At 48.4% G+C, this 18,459-nt stretch overlaps 8 protein-coding genes; 4 read left to right on the top strand and 4 right to left on the bottom strand.

Annotated features, from left to right (window-relative positions):
* Positions 1-42: 42 nt before the first annotated feature.
* FFUJ_11719 (uncharacterized protein) lies at positions 43-2,254 on the top strand (the record flags this gene model as incomplete). XM_023570650.1 has 2 exons in its annotated part: positions 43-117; positions 170-2,254. 2 exons carry the CDS (start codon positions 43-45, stop codon positions 2,252-2,254), a joined length of 2,160 nt encoding a protein of 719 aa, XP_023437731.1.
* A 102-nt stretch (positions 2,255-2,356) lies between these two features.
* On the bottom strand, positions 2,357-4,713 carry FFUJ_11720 (probable peroxisomal amine oxidase (copper-containing); the record flags this gene model as incomplete). XM_023570651.1 has 7 exons in its annotated part: positions 2,357-2,730; positions 2,783-3,157; positions 3,206-3,323; positions 3,373-3,578; positions 3,627-3,730; positions 3,784-4,349; positions 4,408-4,713. 7 exons carry the CDS (start codon positions 4,711-4,713, stop codon positions 2,357-2,359), a joined length of 2,049 nt encoding a protein of 682 aa, XP_023437732.1.
* Positions 4,714-5,496: 783 nt separating this feature from the next.
* Positions 5,497-6,659, bottom strand: FFUJ_11721 (probable GLO1-glyoxalase I; the record flags this gene model as incomplete). XM_023570653.1 has 5 exons in its annotated part: positions 5,497-5,672; positions 5,723-5,990; positions 6,047-6,468; positions 6,526-6,554; positions 6,613-6,659. 5 exons carry the CDS (start codon positions 6,657-6,659, stop codon positions 5,497-5,499), a joined length of 942 nt encoding a protein of 313 aa, XP_023437733.1.
* A 520-nt stretch (positions 6,660-7,179) lies between these two features.
* FFUJ_11722 (related to 15-hydroxyprostaglandin dehydrogenase) lies at positions 7,180-8,252 on the top strand (the record flags this gene model as incomplete). XM_023570654.1 has 2 exons in its annotated part: positions 7,180-7,482; positions 7,536-8,252. 2 exons carry the CDS (start codon positions 7,180-7,182, stop codon positions 8,250-8,252), a joined length of 1,020 nt encoding a protein of 339 aa, XP_023437734.1.
* Positions 8,253-9,018: 766 nt separating this feature from the next.
* FFUJ_11723 (related to HNM1-Choline permease) lies at positions 9,019-10,999 on the top strand (the record flags this gene model as incomplete). XM_023570655.1 has 9 exons in its annotated part: positions 9,019-9,113; positions 9,171-9,375; positions 9,426-9,495; positions 9,545-9,700; positions 9,755-10,016; positions 10,071-10,611; positions 10,660-10,705; positions 10,756-10,838; positions 10,895-10,999. The coding sequence occupies 9 exons, from the start codon at positions 9,019-9,021 to the stop codon at positions 10,997-10,999; spliced, it is 1,563 nt and encodes a 520-aa protein (XP_023437735.1).
* Positions 11,000-11,890: 891 nt separating this feature from the next.
* On the bottom strand, positions 11,891-12,920 carry FFUJ_11724 (related to Y.lipolytica GPR1 protein and Fun34p; the record flags this gene model as incomplete). XM_023570656.1 has 5 exons in its annotated part: positions 11,891-12,126; positions 12,177-12,437; positions 12,491-12,555; positions 12,605-12,695; positions 12,743-12,920. The coding sequence occupies 5 exons, from the start codon at positions 12,918-12,920 to the stop codon at positions 11,891-11,893; spliced, it is 831 nt and encodes a 276-aa protein (XP_023437736.1).
* Positions 12,921-14,140: 1,220 nt separating this feature from the next.
* FFUJ_11725 (uncharacterized protein) lies at positions 14,141-15,391 on the bottom strand (the record flags this gene model as incomplete). Its single annotated transcript, XM_023570657.1, has 1 exon — positions 14,141-15,391. One exon carries the CDS (start codon positions 15,389-15,391, stop codon positions 14,141-14,143), a length of 1,251 nt encoding a protein of 416 aa, XP_023437737.1.
* Positions 15,392-16,605: 1,214 nt separating this feature from the next.
* Positions 16,606-18,361, top strand: FFUJ_11726 (probable mfs-multidrug-resistance transporter; the record flags this gene model as incomplete). XM_023570658.1 has 4 exons in its annotated part: positions 16,606-16,915; positions 16,967-17,370; positions 17,423-17,949; positions 17,998-18,361. 4 exons carry the CDS (start codon positions 16,606-16,608, stop codon positions 18,359-18,361), a joined length of 1,605 nt encoding a protein of 534 aa, XP_023437738.1.
* Positions 18,362-18,459: the final 98 nt, after the last annotated feature.

Here is an 18,459-nt window from a genome sequence, read left to right on the forward strand (position 1 = left end):
TTGAGTAACTCGTTATTTTTATTGTTACTCTTCCACTAGCAAATGCCTCCTCATCAGCCCAGTCAGGGCCGAGTCGCTCGCTCCAGGGGCGGTTGCGTAACGTGCAGGTCAAAACATGTAGGCATCGGAACTATCCCCGTACTCTCAATGTGTACTCATCCATCTACAGGCAAAATGTGACGAAGCAAAACCGACTTGCAAGTCATGTGCTGTACGTGGTCAGAAATGCGGTGGATACCGTTTGGATGTCCGATGGTCTACCAAGCATGAGAAGCGCACTCGACAACCTCAGTCGCGACCCCGTCAGTCTCAAACAGAGAATTCACCTTCGGCACGGTCCACGGAAGCTCAATCAGACACGCAGTCCCAAGTCTCATATAGATCAGAGAATGTGCCTGCGGCTGGCAGAGACTCCATAAGTTCGACAGCAGCGATTATTCCTAATGATTTTGACCCAGCCGCGAGCGCGTCGGTCTTTCATCTCAACGGCATTGTGCCACCCTTGTTCCCGATGTCTGCAGACGGCGATTTCTTCTCACATCAGCTGGAACATGAAAACGAGGAAACAAGTCATACTTTTAGTGGCACCGATAGCGAAAACCACGACGCGTACTCTCTATCAAACATGACGTCCTCCGTATCGCCCTTGCAGTGGGGAGACGATTTCTTAGGCTCTGTTCACAGCGACAACGACCTAGTTTCGGCTCCAGAAACCCTCTCTATTCCAGTTGGCAGTATGGCCTTTGAATTTAACATGCCCTTACCGGCAGTCGACCCTGGTAGGCTGACCTTCGAAATGACACCAAATGCAATCACCTATACGCCATCTGTCCTCATCGAATACTGGTTTCGCCATGTCTGTTCTCTCTGGTCCAATTACGATTCCGATGTCAACCTTAACCGCACAATTGCTGCCGCATTATGGTCCAACTGTGAGCTCGTTTATCTCAGTCTGCAGGCTATGTCGGCCGCCCACTTGTCAGCTAAAGTGCCAATGATGCGACAAACATCGATAACGAACATGAAGGAGGCGGCCGAGATTATGAGAGCTGACTTACACACCGTCAAGTCCCATCAACTCTTCAATACAGTACCTGCAAGTCTGTTGTTCTCTCTGATGGGAATTGGAACCAGCATCTGCTGGCTCAATGCCACCCAGCTGGGACTGCCATTTCTCTGCGAAGCAAAAGCCATCCTTCATGCTGTTAACAAAAACAAGCACGTATTATCTGAAGAACAACGTCAACTGCTATGCTTCTTCAATAAGAGTTGGCTCTACTGCGAAATGCTATTGTCGATGGTGACATCGAGCTGTAAAAGCCTACAGAAGATGGAAGAATTGGGTGACGTCGAGGAAACTGTTCCTATTACTGCGCCTGTGACGGCAGACCCAATCGAACAGGTTCCGCACCCGTGGACAGGAGTCTCAAGCGACAGTTATAAACTGTTCATGCGGGCGATGAAACTTTGTCACAAATTCAGACGCAAGATTCGGAAACCACGAGATATGTTTGCGTCAGCCAACATCAGTGCCGCCATGCAGATCATTGAAGAAGCTGCCGTGGTAGAGAAGCAGACTTGTGATCTTGACGTGGAATTTCGCGAGACAATTGGAGAGACCAATGACAAGAAGACGCCTAACCAGCACCTCTTCAACGTTGCCGAAGCCTACCGCCAATCAACCCTGTTGCAACTGTACCAGACCTTTCCAGAACTCATCGTAAGACGACACGAGCTGGATGATTCCCAAGCGAAAGATGCTCAATCTTTATGGGATAACTGGATCACCCCGATCGCTTTGAACCTGGTGGGCATACTCAAACTATTACCTACAGACTCGGGTAGCAAGATGACCCAGCCATTACTCTGCGTCTCAGCCAGCACTGGACTAAGGCGAAAACACATTGAAGTCAAGGCCGCTACTCCAAAAGAGATTCCCTTTAGTCAAGATGCCAGCCTGGAGGATTGCGACATGATAAATTACCTTGACTTCGCTGGCCTTCACGATGAGCTGCCAGAGGAGTCTGAACCAGAGCCAGATCCAGATGCAAATGCGGGAATCATGGCGGCCAGACAATTTCTTCACAATCGTCTGGACACGCTAAAGACCGTCCTACCACCAAAGCCAGTGGTAGTAGCGCAAGACTTGACCAAAGCTATCTGGCAAGCCTATGACACGGAACAGTGTGCGAAGTATGCGGCGCATTGGATAGATGTGATGGATAGTCGGAATTTGAAGTCGAACTGGGGATAGTGTAGTCCAATATGTATTTTTAATGATATGACTGTAGTTTACATTCGAAACCAAGTAATCCTACATAGCGCACAAAACCCTTGCTTCAATATTCCTAATACGTTACAGCTTCGGTGGCTTGCAGCACGACGAATCATTCATAGCCGCCAGCTTGCTAACTTTATCAGTGGTATCAAATCCAGCCTTCTTAGCAGCCACTTCACTGGGAGTGACTGAGTAAGAAGGAGGCACGTCCATGACAGGGTTGCAGGTGAAGAAGTGACGGGGTCTGAGAAGGAGTGTAATAGGCTCAGCGGGCATGACTGGGAAATCCTCTGGAGCGGGGAAATGTGTGATACCAAACGTGTGCCACAGGACGATATCAGTATTAGCGACGCTTTTGGTACCGTCACCAATCCAAGCTCCGAGGCCTCTGGACGGCTCACCGGATGTCTGAGCAACGTGGTTGCCAGCGGCCCAGAGCTCATCATCCGCATCTTAAATTGGTTAGCATGATGCATAAATAAGTAAGGATGGAAACTTTCTTACACTTGGTCACATGAACAGCGTGACGAGCAAAGAATGCTCTCTTCCATACAAGAGAACCCTCCTTGGGCATCAAGTTCGGCACGTCTCGGCTCACAAGCTTATATGAGACAGGCTTGCCGCTCTCAGAGTTGAGCTTGTTCTCATTGACAATATCCCAGGAGCGAGATGTAGCACCGTTATAGTCAGTTATAGCCTGGCCTGTCGTCTCGAGTCGAGTTCGCTTAGCATAAAAGGCGTTGCCGTAGAGGTTGTCTGGGCTGCCAACTGGGGCATCTGAAGGTACGGCATCAACCATGTGGACCGTGTTCTCGTGTCCGTCAATGCTAGGGTTGATACGCAGAAGGAAGAGATGCTGATGGTTATGGGCGTTGACACCTGAGTAGTGATTAGTCTGAGGATTATGGCTGTCATTGCAAGACTTACCCTTCTTGACTTGCGTTCCATAGCCTTGAAGATCCTCACCGGGGTTCATGACATAGGTGTTGAGGATACCTGTGAGCTTGATATCAGGCTGGATTGTTCCGTCCTGGTGGAACACCCACTATCTTCTGTTAGTAGTCTCCTCTTGATACTTAGCAGATGCAACATACTTGAATGGCATACTCATAGTTGGCAGCAGTAAAGACATGCTGAACGATAAGCTTTCGAGCACGTGTGACGATAGTTGAGTTGTCTCGGAAGTCGGTGTGCTTAAACAGAATGCCATCGTCTTCCTCATGGATGCATATGGCATTCTCAATCTTGCGGATCTGACCGGTCTGAGTTGGTAGCTCTGCATCGAGATAATGAATGGCACCTTTAGAGTTAGCTTGGTCAAATAGCTGGAGATTGAGAAGCAACATACCCTTGCAGTCACAGCCAAGTGAGAGACTGTTTGTCAGATATCCGGCACCATACTCGCCCAGATCGAAGGCATGCTTGCGATGATGAGGAGGCTCGGGGTGACCACTGAGTATTGGTGTTAGTGTGAGACTTGTCAAAAGGGGCGGCCGACGACGTACTAGGGAACCACCATCTCGGAAAGAGACATGCGATAGAAGATTGGCCTGACGTTTCCCTTGTCGTTGAAGGTAATGTTGTTGAAGACAATACCCTCACGATAATTGAAGCCAATATGGAACTTCCAATTCTGCCACTCGAGTTCCCTCCCGTTGACATTGAACGAAACGCCCTCTGGCTGGGAGATGTAAATCGGCTTTAAGTCCTTTCTATAACCTCCCTCCTTCTGGATATAGAGATGATGATAATCCACCGCCTTGTTTCTCTGGAGAGGTCGTCGAACGCGAGGAATATCGATAGCGATGACCTCTTTCTTCCTGGGATCATAGATCGGATGGAAGTCAAGAGGATATTGGTATTGGCAGTTATCGATATCTGGACGGAAGTACATCAAGCCTTGGAAAAGGCGTGTGCTGCTACCATATCGAGTGTCGTGGCTGATGGTCCATGGGTCGGCGTAGACTTTGTGCATCTCGTCTGCGTCGATTCCGCTAATTCGACATTGCTCGATGACTTGGGGGTCTTTGCGACACGCTTGTTCGACTTCGAGCATTTCTTCGACGATGAGCTGTAAGGAAATCATTAGTTAGCCAACTTTCCAATATGAGTCTTGGGGACGGTCTCACGATGGGCTGCTGTCCTTCAGCGCGCTCCCACTTTGTGATCCTTTGACTCTTCAAGTCGACGAGACCATCGTAGACATGGCCTTTGCCATCTCTGGGATCAATAATAACAACTTCTGCAACACGTCGAGGCCTGGCGCCGCTGGATGGATTGGCGAGCCAGGCGACCATCTCAGCCTTGCGCGGCTCCTGGAGCGTTATGACGTGGAAGTGGACTGCATCGCCATGCTCTTTGCGCACAATAGAGGTAGCGAGGCGAATTTCCTCTCCGCTGAGAGGATCGAAGGGGTGGGGGACTGAACCTGACATTGTGAGGTGTATTGATTCAAGATGTTATGCTCAAAGCTGATGCGAGATGCTTCAATTGAGGGCCTTTGGTTGCATCATATACTTATTCAACAAACAGGATGAATGCGACAGACAAACGTAATCGCAACTTGAGAAGCTCAAATCTTTACCTATAATCAGTATGGGCTGATATTTCGGATCTGCAGACCCCGAGCCAGGACTTCTTTTGGTGAATTATTGTACGGAATTGGGTGCTCGACACGTTCTACCGCGATGGGAAAGCCGTCACCAAGTCAAGCTCCCCTCAGAACTCTCCACCTCGGTCCCATGCCGTTCAGTATCAAGTGGGGAGCTTCCCCGAAAGATGGCTTGATCTTGGATATCTCAACGCTCAACTATCGGCCCCGCATACCCTCTGAATCTTGAAGATAGGCCTACTCAAGCTGTTCATCTCGTATGAAGCTCACTCAGCTGCTCGCTTCCTTACACTTGCCAAACTCGGTAAGTGCTGCCTCGGCAGATAGGAAGGGTCAATTGGTTGCAGTACCAAATCTTAGCGCAAAACCTAGGCTAGAGTTGCCAATCACGGTTAGTAGGTGACCAGGATCTAACGACAAACGAGGGGGATGCTGGAAGACTGAAGCGACTCGCTGTAAGTCAAATCAACACTATCATTGTCTTATGATATGTACGAGCAGGCCATGATGCGATGAAAGCAGACGTCACAACACAGTGCTCTAGGTTATATCAAAGAAATGGATTTATCTGATGTAGAGGCTGGCTATAGAAACTTGTATCCCTAGTCTAGAAATTTGCTTTGCCAGTAAAGCCTTCGTTCTGCACCAATTCTATCCAATAACCATCGGGATCAAGAAGAAATGCGACATTCTTCATCTTTCCATCTGTGAGTCTCTTCTTCCACGCGACATTCAATCTTTCCAACCGTACACACGATGCATCGATATCATCGACGGTAACACCTTTGGCAGGTCAGCTGTTTCTACCATAGAAATAATACGAGTCAACTTACAAATATGACCAAATCCTTGAGTTTGATCATTTCCATTGTGTACTTGTGATAATTCGTTCTCTCCACCTTGCCAGATGAGAGCAAGTAATCCTTCACGGCGTGACAAGTCTTCTGTTCCGGTGAAGGGACCGGTTGAAGGATAGCCTAAAAGAAATGTTTTTGAGTTTCCGTTCGCGTTTTCGAGAGTATTGATCAACTTCATTCCGAGATTCTCTGTGTAGTAGCGAACAGATCGAGAAGCGTCTGTAACTCGCAGGGCGTATTGATTCTGCATCAGTGTCAGTTCACAATGACGCACGCTGTGAGAGGCAGGTGCCGACGTACAACACTGGACAGACGAGTATCAGAAGGAACATTCTTATTCGACGAATTCTGCTCGCCGATATGGATCCAGTAGCCGTCTGGATCCAGAGCAATCACCGGCCCGTTCCTGGAGGAGAGGGTCTGATGAAACTTGTAACCAGCTTTGGCCAGCGTCTGGTAGGTAGACTGCACATTCGCCACTGAGATTGAGATGTGGGAGAAGCCGAGGTAAGGGTTCTCATTTCCACTGCTCACTCGATAGTTATCATCACCTTCAGTGCCGAAGTTGTGAGTGAGCTCGATCAAACCTTGACGATCGAAGGTGAACTTCCCATGGGACGGGGAACCTGGGCTGTCAATGCCAAGAAAGTAAAGATCGAACTTATTCTCCGGAAATGAAAGCTTTTGGATGACGCTAAGTCCAAGAAGCTTGTAAAACTGGACTGTAAGAGGGCTAGTAAGTAGACCCCTAAGAATTGGTGAAAGGTGTTTTTACTTACTCGTAACTTTGGGATCCTTCACACGAATCCTATCATTTTCGGAATGAGTATTCATCGGTTGAGTTAGCGGCCGCAGGATGAACTCACATCGCATGATTCAGCTTGTAAGCCTTGATATCTGTTTTCCTCTCCATGATGTAGGCTCGAACGGTAGTTAGCGTGGCAAGGCTTGCAACCTGATCTGAGCCTCCTGTCCAGGTCTTTAATACTAGAGGCACATAATTGCGTGCTCGTAGAGGGAATGGATAGAGATTTTCAGGCAACACATACCATTTTGGGTATGTTGAGTCTGGAACACCATGGGACCAGCATGAGGGCCCCCTTTCCTAGTCAAGCATCCAGCTTATCGGTCGGGCCCATAGAACGCTTTCGAATAAGTCTAGTCCAGATAGTGAGCGGCACGAGCAACACAAATCTGTCCCCGCATGGACTGGATGCTATCACCCCGCAAAGATCTCCAATATACCATGCCTTGTCAGGGATTCTTGACGTATACACGAGAATGGCGCTAATGCTTGTGATATCTTGTCAAGTTATCGAAAGAGTGTATGAAGGACATCCTTCAAATATGTAACGAGGGGCTAAACATTCAATTTTCTATTCTCCATTGCCACTCAATGCTAAATTCAACGAAAGTAAAAGGATACGCAGAACATGTCCCATTCTATCCGAGGCAAAACAGCCATTGTTACTGGCGCTGGCAGTGGCATCAACCTTGCATTTGCTGAACAGCTTTTGAATGGCGGATGCAACGTCCTTTTCGCCGATCTCGCTCTGCTACCAGAAGCTCAGAAGCTGGTGGACGCCTATTCCGGCGGTGCCGAAAGCAAGGGCCAAGCTGTTTCCCAGCAAACTGATGTTACCAACTGGTCTCATCTCGAGCGAATGTTCGAAAGGGCAGAAGAGGAATTCGGCGACATTGACATCATCTGCCCCGGCGCTGGAGTTTACGAACCGGTATGCACTCAAGGTCTCCTAAGTCAACTGCCACTGACCCAGTAGTGACCTAGAGCTTTATCAGCTTTTGGTATCCTCCTGGAACCCCACAAAGCAAAGATACCCTCCATGACGGTCGCTATGCTAGTATCGACATCAACTTGGTTCATCCTATCAGGACCACTCAATTGGCGCTGTCTCGCTTCTTGAGATACGAAAAGAAACCTCGAACGATTGTAATAATCTCGAGCACAAACGCCCAAGACACATATCTCTCTACAGCGATTTATGATGCAACAAAACATGCGATTAGTGGATTCGTACGGGCGATGGCCAAGATCGACCAAGTCGGCGTCCGTATCGCCGCAGTCGCACTAGGCATCATCAAAACGCCTCTCTTCATGGAGAACCCAGACAAGCTTGCCACGATCGATACCAGCAAGGACGTTCTGGTTGAGCCGTCTGAAGTTGCTACTGTCATGGTTGCATTGATTGAGAGGGACAGCATCTGCTCGACCATTGACCAAGCGAGGACTGGACCACAGGACATTGAGATCAAGAGCGGGTCGATCATTGAAGTGACAAAGAACAGAGCTCGTGTTGTCAATGCATATCACGATCCGGGTCCTTCGGGTGCTGGGGCAGTTGGGTCCAACTTTGCCACTTCGGAGTACACCACGTTGGCTTTACTGTTGACTCCAGGATGGGGAGACTCTAGTGTAAAGGCGAGTAGCAATCTTTCATCAGATCATCAGAATAAATCCATTCTAGCAGAGTCTCGAACCAATTGATCCTTACGAACACTCTTTAATGCATGCATGGTCTAGTAATAGTCCCAATGAATCTCCTTTAAGTTCTGATACTAGAGCAGTTGGCACATAAGCTCAGCTGCTGTTAGTTTGCAAACAAGAGGTTTCTATTGGTAAGGTAGATCGGCCAGCAGGATATCACGTGTGTGTATTATCGAAGCGCATCCGATAATCCCAAGAGAGGCGGTTAGGTCGGAAGTTTGATGGGAGTCCAGTGGGCCGCCGAAACTCCGTAACTGCTGTGCTACGTAAAGCCACATGCGATAGGCCAAGGCATGTTGCACTCGGTCTGAGGGGAGTCGAGGCACGACGCAGCCGCAACGCCGTCTACTAAACCGTCACGCGCCTCAAGATATCTCGATATTCTATCCAATTGACGCCTTTCTCCGTGCGGCGAACGTAGATAAGTGGCCAAACCGTAAAGGGGTTCGCGATGCCGCTACTCCCAGCAAAGTAAGTCCAGACTCTGCCATCCTAATTGTGTCTAGTGCAACGGGTGGGTTACACCAGAGACCGCGATCTTGCCTCATTTCCCCGCACGATAACGAGCATTCCCTGGAAAAGCTTATCTCGGCACTCTTGGCCCTGGGGGAACTCCTTGGCATTCTTATCAGCTCCCTTGCAGTCTATGAACCCTTCGTGATGGAGTTTATTTAAGATATATCCCATCGTGTTGTGTGTTTATTGTTGCGAGCAATAAGGACTCACGTAGATCAAGATTTGGCCGATATCGCCAGCTATTTTCACCATGGCCGATCCTACTCCTCACCAGGTCACAGAAGGCCACTTGCGGCCGCGTCTGAGCAAGTTGACTATGGTTGCAATGACGTTCGCGATTCTCAAGTAAGTAGATCCACATCCCCTATTTTTAGCCAAAGACTCACAAACTGACCTCTACAGCACTTGGATCGCGTTAGGTGGCACAATTGGCATCGTCATGCCGTCTGGAGGCCCAGTCGCGCTCCTGTACGGCTTCATCTTCTGTGTTGCTTGCAACTTTGCTCTAGCGTTCAGCCTGGGCGAACTTGCCGCTATCTGGCCCACAGCAGGCGGACAGTATCATTTCGTATACGCTCTCAGTAGTGACAGGTGGAAGAGGTTTTTGGTATGTACCCTTCTATAGTCGATAACGCGACAGAAGCTGACAAACTGAAGAGTCTCTGTGCGGGATGGATCAATATTGCTGGTTGGCTCACCCTTGTAACGACCGAAGCGATCTTTTCTGGTGAGTCTTCCTTATCAAGCAAGTAGGCCCTTTAGCTCATTGGAATCAGCCATGTTTATTGCTGCCGCTATCGTCGTCGCGTCGGGGAGATCAACGCCAGTCGACTCTTGGACAACATACCTTGTCTTCCTTGCCATTATCACATTTTCGACCATCGTGAACATCTGGGGCAACTCGATCCTTGGACCTTGGAGCAACTTCGCTCGTAAGTTTTCACTCACACAACTTAAAGATGTAGCTTTCTAACATTATCAGCAAGTCTACTGGTCAATTATGAGCGTAGTCATCATCAGTATCATCCTGTTATCCATGTCAGAAAAGACCAGCGCTGAATTCGTTTTCACAACTTTCAACAACGAAACAGGATGGTCAGACGGAATGGCATGGCTTCTAGGCCTACTTCAATCCGCTTTGTCATTGATTGGATTTGATGCGGTTCTGCACATGACCGAAGAAATGCCTAATCCTCATCTGGATGCTCCCCTTGCAATTGTCTATGCTATTGGTGTTGGCGGTTCTACGTGAGTATTAAAAATCTGGCCAAAGCACTCTGCATGAAATACTGACTTCAGAAGCGGCGTAATCTTCATCCTAGTGATCCTCTTCTGTCTGACTGATGTCGACAAGGTTGTGAGCTCACCAACTGGTCAACCTCTGATCGCTCTTTTCGACCAAGCCACGAACAGCCGAGTGGCATCTACCATCATCAGCTGCATGCTAGGTTTGTGTTTCATCCACGGCACAAACGGCTCTGTCACCACCACGAGTCGATTGATATACTCCATGGCTCGAGATAATGGCTTCTTTTGGTCTCGATATTTCAACCACATCAACCCAAAGTTGGAGGTTCCAGTTCGCACGATCATCTTCACCTTTATCTTCAATGTGTTATTTGGTGCTCTCTATCTTGGACCCACGGTGGCCTTCAACGCGTTTATCGCATCTTGCACGATTCTTCTGAACATATCGTATGCTTTCCCAATTTTCGTTTTGGTCATTCGGGGTAGAGGCATCCTCGCTCCCCATCAGCACCCCCATACGCCGTGGAAGCTTGGAAACTTCTGGGGCTATCTGGCCAACTGGACAGCTTGTCTGTATGTTTCGGTAACTTCAGTGGTATGTTGGCTTCTAGCAAAGCGGAACGATTTCCTAACATCGACGCAGCTTTTCTGCTTCCCTCCATCTCTAGATGTCACCGGAAATACGATGAGTACCTATTTTCTGTCTCTTGTAGCTAATCGTCTGCTCACATCATCACAGATTATGTTTCTGTCGTCATCGCAATCTGCTGCCTCGCCATTGCAATTTATTGGGTTGCCCGTGGGAAGACCTTTGAGGGGCCTGTAAGTCTTCTCTTTCTAGCATTTTGGCCGACATATGATGCTAATTGGTGGATCAGAACCTCGAAACCATCATGGCGCAAAGAGAAGAGGTGGTTCAAGCGCCTGGCCATGGCAGACGTGGCGACAAGGAAGATATTCAGGACCATTCGGTGTCTGCCTAGATTACATAGTAGATTCCACCTAATTGGCGTTCAATATTAATCACTTTGTGTTCGTAACTGACTATCGCTTGTCATTTTCTGAAGCTTCGCCCGCTGAAAAATGCAAATCACGCGAGGTTGAGATTACTACCGAAAGCGGATTTTAGCTAAATTCTTTTCTGCATGTCGACTGATCAAAGTTGAAGTATTGCAATATAAGACTGCGAGAAAAAAAGAAATAGTGCATAGAATATTGACGTCCTTACCACGACAACAGGTCTGCAACAAGGAGAAGGTACAGGGTAGTAATCAGTCGATTTTAGGGTGTGGATTTCGCGCATTTTAGCCAATATCTTATCTCTGATAAGATAAGGTTTGTGCCAGCATTGGCCTAATGACTTATCGACTTGGCGAGATAACCATACTAAGGCAGACTACCTATTCTACTGTGTGTGGTGAAGTTGCATGGCTAAGATGTTTGTAATCAAATTCTCATATGCAGATATTACTCGATCGATTTGTCGGAGGTGGATTGCCTATCTCCTGAATAGTATAAGCACTCTAAATTCTCGCAGCTGATTTAAGCTCTCAGCTATAAGTCTCAGCTGCAAATACACCATTGTATCATATGATAAAAATGCAGTAAGAGCAATTAATAGATCAGAATTAAATCACGTATAACATTACATAGAATTCCAGAATTCCTTAAACTTGGTCATATTGATCAGAATCGGATTTATAGTCGAGCCTCAAAATGTGAATATGCAGGCTCAAAAAACAGCTACTACGGCAACAAGGACTTTTTACAAGACATTCCTCCCCAAAATCTTGATTATCAAGCTCATCTTTTCCAATATAACAGGGGGACATTCCCATTGACAGGGCAACGGACCTAAGGCAGGGTGATCATTCCTAGACTGTCTTGCTTGCATCTTTCGTGGCATCACCTTTGCCACGGATGATGGTAGAGAGATCGCCGAGAGGGAGCATGATGGGGAAGTCGACCGACATGAGAATAAGACACCCGAACAAATACCATCCGATCAATGATATAGCAAACAACAAACCTGCTCCGGCATGTTGGCACTTGAGCGCGAGATCCGACTTCCCTTGTGAAACGGCGAAGAAGGCAGCGGCAAGGCAAGAGACTATCACAAGGTTAATGGGTGTTGCAGAAAGGAGAGGCGTTTGGACTTACAGCAAGGAACGAGAAGGAGGAGGATGGAAAACAGAGCGATATTTGTCCGAACACTCGCTATAGTGTAGAACGTGCATAATATAGCCATGCCAACCAGAAAGAATGCGAAAGTCGAGTAGAATTGTGGTTGAGCGAGACCATTCGCAGCAGTACCATCAGTCGAATATGTGCTGTACGCGCCGGAGTCAGGGTCAATAGTTGTAGTCAGGGTGATGAAGAAGCCTCCGAAGGTTAAGAAAACGGTCGACGGAAAGGTGTTTCCTAGAAGGCAGGTGTTAGCTTAGGAACCAGAATGATGAAGAGTCAACTGTTACCGAGAATCCATTCACCAATACCTCCCAAGACTAGAAGGAGGCCACCCAGGCCGAGATAGGCCCCACTGCGATCTATTAGCCAGTGAATATAGTCAAAGGGGTGGTGTGACCTACACGTTCGCAGCGGCAACAAAGCCGCCTGATCCCTGCCATCCAAGCAAGCCAATGGACAGTGGCGTGGAGCACAGCAAGAATCCCGCCAAAGCTGTACTGGTAAGTATCGTGGAGCCTATTAGAAACAGTGCTACATACCAACTGGAGTAGGGTTGCCAAAGGTCTTTCGAAGATCCCCCTTGACCCTGTTCTGTGGTTGAAGATAAAGCTGCTCGAACAACTCTGGCGAGATGGGAATGCTCTGGGCTGTATGGACATGATCCATCTCTTCGCCATCGCTTCGAGGCTTGCCGTTGACGCTGTTACGGGGAGACATGTTGAGGTTGGTATATGAGTAGACGCGTTCGTGTCTGAGCTTGGCACGGAAGGGTTATGAAAGAACAGGGAAGCTCAAGCTTGATGACGACAAATATTGAGGGGAGGCTTCAATGCTTTATAGGCTACAGCATAGCTACCAAGACGGAATAGAGTTTCCATATGCCCGGCCTCCGGGTGATGAGAAACAGCGGAATGGTTTACACCAAGAAACTGTTGATCTCCTACTAGCGCCTGTCGGTTTATTTTCCTTACCCTCTAGCCTGGGGTGATAGTCTGGGGAAGTGGGCTCTACCTGGATAAGGCATGCGGAGATGTTACATTGGCTTGCAGTTAGATCCACGCACAAGAGATAGCTAGGTCCAAGCCAATCTTAGATCGCCTGAAATGCCGACTCGGCCTCGAAGTGCCGAATAAACGCGAACCTCCGTTATCTCTGGTCCATGGATAATTGGAATCCGGGATGATGATCAACCCGGACTACTTGATGCGGTGGTTTACTGGTGCTTGACACGTTGGCTGCAGCCATATCTGTGATAAACATGGGCTGAGATACTTCGATGTGCCTGAGGCCTCACTTCATCACTATGGAGACTTTACTAGTTCTAATCAAGGAATGCTCCCCCAAATTGACGAGGAACCTCAAGCACCCTCCTTGGCAAGATGAGATGCTTGGACATCAAAGTCCAAGTCATCCGGTCGAGCGGCAGACTATATAAACTACGCCGTGTCGATCAAGAATTATACCAGCATTTTATGCCATTGTCTCAGCAGTTGGCAAAATGGTTCATAGTACGACGACCAATGAACGCATTCATGAGCTGAATGCGGAGCGGAGACGGGTCCGAGCTGCGGGATCACCCCCGCACTGCAACTCAACAAGAGCCAGTCACGAGTGAATCAGTGATGGACTAGCGAGATGAGAGATTCAAAATGAAGGCACTGGCATGGAGATCGTGGTACATTTGAGAATTGGTCTGGTGATTAGATAGAATAGGTTAGGTCGGTGTAGAAGACGGTGAGGGATGCGTGCCGGAGGTTGCGGATATCAAATTACCGATATCTACCTTTGATGCTAGTCAGGTGTTGTCACTACCGTGGGTAACAGTTATCCAATCTACCAATCTGATAAAAGCACGGGTGTTTATTTGCCAGATATGCTTGCACTGACGTGCGCGCTTTGACGACGAACGATACCACGTCAACGTCCAGATCGACAGATCAGCTAGATCCGGCGCCTTCAGCTTTGACATGTTCCCACTCCGCGTCCTGAGTCAGTGCTTCCCCTTCGTCGGGAAGCTGCTTTTTCAGCCCCTCAAGAATACTCTTCAGGCCATCCGAGACCTTGGGATTATCGACCCTCTGAATCCTCTGTTCCAGCTCCCTGATCTTATCTTTCAACTCTTGCGTTTTGACATCAGCCAGATCAACTACCTCGGCATCTTCTTCCTCCTCATCCTTAATGTCGTTCTTCTCTTCTTCTTGACGTTCAAGACCGTCACCCCAAGCTTCCGCGAACGCCTGCGCCATGTTGTGGTCCTTGATCGCAAACACAATCTCATCAATGCATTCCCATCTCTCCTTGATCTTTGACTTATCGTGTCTTGGAGTGAGAACAGATTTCCAAGCTCTTGCGATTTCGCCAACGGGATTTCCGTGCGCGCCGCAGCCCCAAGCTCCCAGTACAAGTCGTTTGCACCTTTTGACCATAGCAATCCGCATAACGGCCCTCATCTTGGTTTGCGCTGTATCGCGATCCTTCTCGTTGGCGTATGATGCTACCCCGTCCTCGTTAAGCTCGAATTCCGGGCCGCGGATCATTGCTGCCGTGATGCAGTCGACGCAGAAACGATCATTCCTGTCCAGAAGATTCCCATCTTCATCTCTGAAGACCAACAGCGTCGGACTCCAAATCGAAGACAGTTCTGGGAGCCGGTACCAGTCATCCTTGAGAGATGGATATAGCGTAGTGCGCATACATAATGACTCCTCTTGACTGTTTGCACCGTTTAGAAATCCACCTCCAGGGTTCAGAGGCGAACCCATGTTCAAAATGGCCACATGAGCTCTCGTATTATCAAGATTAGCTTTAACACCAGCCGTTGTCTCAATATTAAGAAGATCTCTTGCAGCAGCAAGAGTGTCGGCTTCCCTGATTGAGATTCTTGGCGGTTTAAGCTTTGCCAAATCCTCGTGGGGATCTTGAGCGCCTTGCCCTTGTGTAGATTTGCCCTTAGTTGCTGCATCACCCTTGTCCTCCTGTTTCTTCAAAAGCACCCCATAGGGTTCAGGCAAGACTGTGGTTTTTATAAAAGGTATGAGCTCTGCCGAATTGACTCCTTTCTGAGCACCGGGATATGCTGAAAGGAGGCCGGGGATGACCTTGTTGATGGTGGCTTTGGCCTTTTTGGAGCGTGCATCTTTGCGAAAAGCCGCGGGTGGTCGGCCAATAGAAGGCTCTGTGCGCCCCATAGTTATATTCTGGCAGTCGTGAATTCCTTGGTGAGATAAAGCTTGGAGTTTTGCGATGCTCGTGACTCAGTTCGGGATTATCAATTCGGGCGCCTTCAGTGGACACCTTTTGGTTGGGGACCTTGATGAGCAGCGGCCCGGATCAGCATACGGTAAACTACCTACAAAGGTGCTTTCAGTGTAAACAAAATTTAGTGGCGGCAAAGAAGGCGTCAGACAAAATTATTTGTCAAACTGAAGCATCATGCATACGCCAAATACTGCGCAGACTAGATCGCCGCCACTGATGACTGCCTGGCCCCGTCACATGATCAAGACCAAAGTCCGTCTTTCGGCCGAGACCTTGAATACGGAAAACACCAAGAAGCCGACAAACTTTAAACTCACGATACATGATACGATAATTGGAACATGATGATCTCGACGCGACTTGATGAGATTGAAAGATTATTCATGATGTAAATTTCAGCCACTTATTCATGGCCTCAACAAGCCAGTCAGTCTTGGCATTTGTAACAAAGACATGGAGCAGAACAACTCATACCAAGATCACATGAAGTACCACGTCTCAATATTTATAATCGCTAATTACCCTTCAGCCCAGCAACATGTGATCAGCCTTGCCAGCACATGAGTAGACCCAATTCTATGTACGGTCAAGCCTCGGCCGGAGTTTTGGTAGGGAACGCACGGCAAATAGTGGACTGATTGCGATCCACAGTCGGCTTTTCTCGTATCCATTTCCCCCTACAAACTCCGTCGGACATTTTAAGCATGATTCCAGCAGCCCAAGCTTCTTATCTCTAATTAACAAAACCCTTGTCTAGCACCTGTCAAAACCACGTTCCAGTGGATCCAGCGAAGAATTATCGAAAATGTCGGCGCTGCGAGACTGCGATTTCCCGACCCCCCGGAGAGATTATGCAGACTTCGTCATCAAGATCTAATTACGTTCCTTGATACCCGCAAGATCGAAAGGTGCTAGGCCCCCTTCTGCCCAAATCTGTATCTCACCACGCCCAAATCCGTCCTGTGACTCCGTCGTCACAGCAGAAATCACCTGTTGCTCACCCCGGCTTCGAGGCCCGCTCACCGGCGCTCCCGACGAAATGGAACCCCGATCTCGCCATATTATTATAAAGGGCTCGTCCTCCCGTCTTGGAAGTCCCTTTGAGGAATAGTATGAGCAATCATTGCAGATTCACAACAACATCATGTCTTCTAGACCAGATTTGCCAAGCTCTTGTGTGAGCGACGATGAAACACTACGACAAAAGACACCAGAGTCAAAGCCACGACATAGCTCGTTGGTAAAACTTCTCCTTGACAGAACGAGAGTTGATCAGGCTGTTGAGAACCATAACTATCCTGGATCAGGCTCTTTCGAAGATCCTTTCGTTGTTAGTTGGATTCCTGATGATGCAGGGAACCCGCTCAATTGGCCTAAGTGGTTGAAATGGACCATCACCATGGTTTCAGCCGCAACATGTTTTGCTGTCGCGTTTAGTTCAAGTGCCTATACAGGTCAGTATTATAGCCCTCACCAATCGATGTAGCTGACATGTCATATGACAGGTACCATCGTGCCGCTCATGATCCACTTCAAAGCAAGCCATACACTCATCACTGCTGGAGTCTCCCTCTACGTCCTGGGTTTTGCAGTCGGGCCTCTCCTCTGGGCACCGCTTTGCGAGATTTACGGTCGGCAAATTATCTTCATTATCAGCTATGGCTGTTACGTCGTGTTCAGTGCAGCATGCACAGCAGACAATGGCGTCGCAACTCTTCTGGTCCTTCGCTTCTTCTGCGGCACCTTTGGCTCATCACCTCTGACCAATGCTGGAGGTGTTATCTCTGATATCTTCAATGCTGACGAGCGCGCTATTGCTATGGCATTCTTTTCTTTGGCGCCTGCACTGGGACCTAGCTTGGGCCCCTTCATCGGTGGATACTTGAGTGATGGTCAAGGTTGGAGATGGGTAAGTCGAACAAGTCCTTGATGTCGGAATCATACACTAACCATTTCTCCAGGTGATGGGATTGATGGCCATTGTCGCCGGCTTCTTCTGGGTACTTGACATGTGCTGCGCTCCCGAAACCTACGCGCCTTTCATTCTCCAGAACCGAGTCGACTTCTTGTCCAAGAAAACTGGCAAGGTTTACATCTCCATCTATGAACATCAGGGCAAAGCCGATCCACCAGCTGTCGTCCTCAAGAAAGCCCTCATTCGTCCTTGGCAACTTCTATGCTTCGAACCCATCGTCCTTCTCCTCTCGATTTACGTCGCTATTCTCTTTGGAACTCTTTACATGCTCTTCGGTGCATACCCTGTTGTTTTTCAGCTTGAGAGGGGTTGGTCTGCTGGCAAGGGAGGCTTGGCCTTCCTTGGAGTTGCTGTCGGGATGATCAGTGCAATTCCTACGATTGGTCTCATCAACATATGGTACATGAAGGTGACGAAAAGGTTCGGTAGCGAACCCGTGCCTCCTGAGTATCGTCTCCCCGGATGTATGCTCGGCGGTATCTGTGTCCCTGTTGGCATGTTCTGGTTCGCATGGTAAGTTGAAGTCCTGGTGTAGTATGTTCTTCTACTAACAATTAACAGGACATCTTATCGTTCAGTTCATTGGATGTCCCCGGTAGCCGCTGGTGCCCCCTTCGGTCTCGGCATGTCTCTCGTCTTCCATAGCATCTTCAGCTACCTTATCGATTCGTACACCATCTACGCTGCATCGGTTTTGGCATCAAATGCTGTGCTACGAAGCCTTTTTGGAGCCGCCTTTCCTCTTTTCACTAAGCAGATGTACGACAACCTGGGAACTCAGTGGGCCAGTTGTGTACCGGCTTTTCTATCACTCGCCTGTCTACCGATGCCTTTCATCTTTTTCAAGTACGGCCCTGCTATTCGACAGCGATGTAAATACTCGGCACGAGCCGCACAGGCTCTGGCCATGGCAAAGAAGGGCTAGATCTTGAGGGGCTGCTAGATCGTTTATACTAATTTCTACTTAATACTGTGTCTTGACATCAATGGACCAAAAGCGGCATACGGAAGGAGTTACTGGAT

This window comes from Fusarium fujikuroi, chromosome FFUJ_chr11 (genome assembly GCF_900079805.1).
Source record: "Fusarium fujikuroi IMI 58289 draft genome, chromosome FFUJ_chr11".
NCBI lineage: Eukaryota > Fungi > Ascomycota > Sordariomycetes > Hypocreales > Nectriaceae > Fusarium > Fusarium fujikuroi.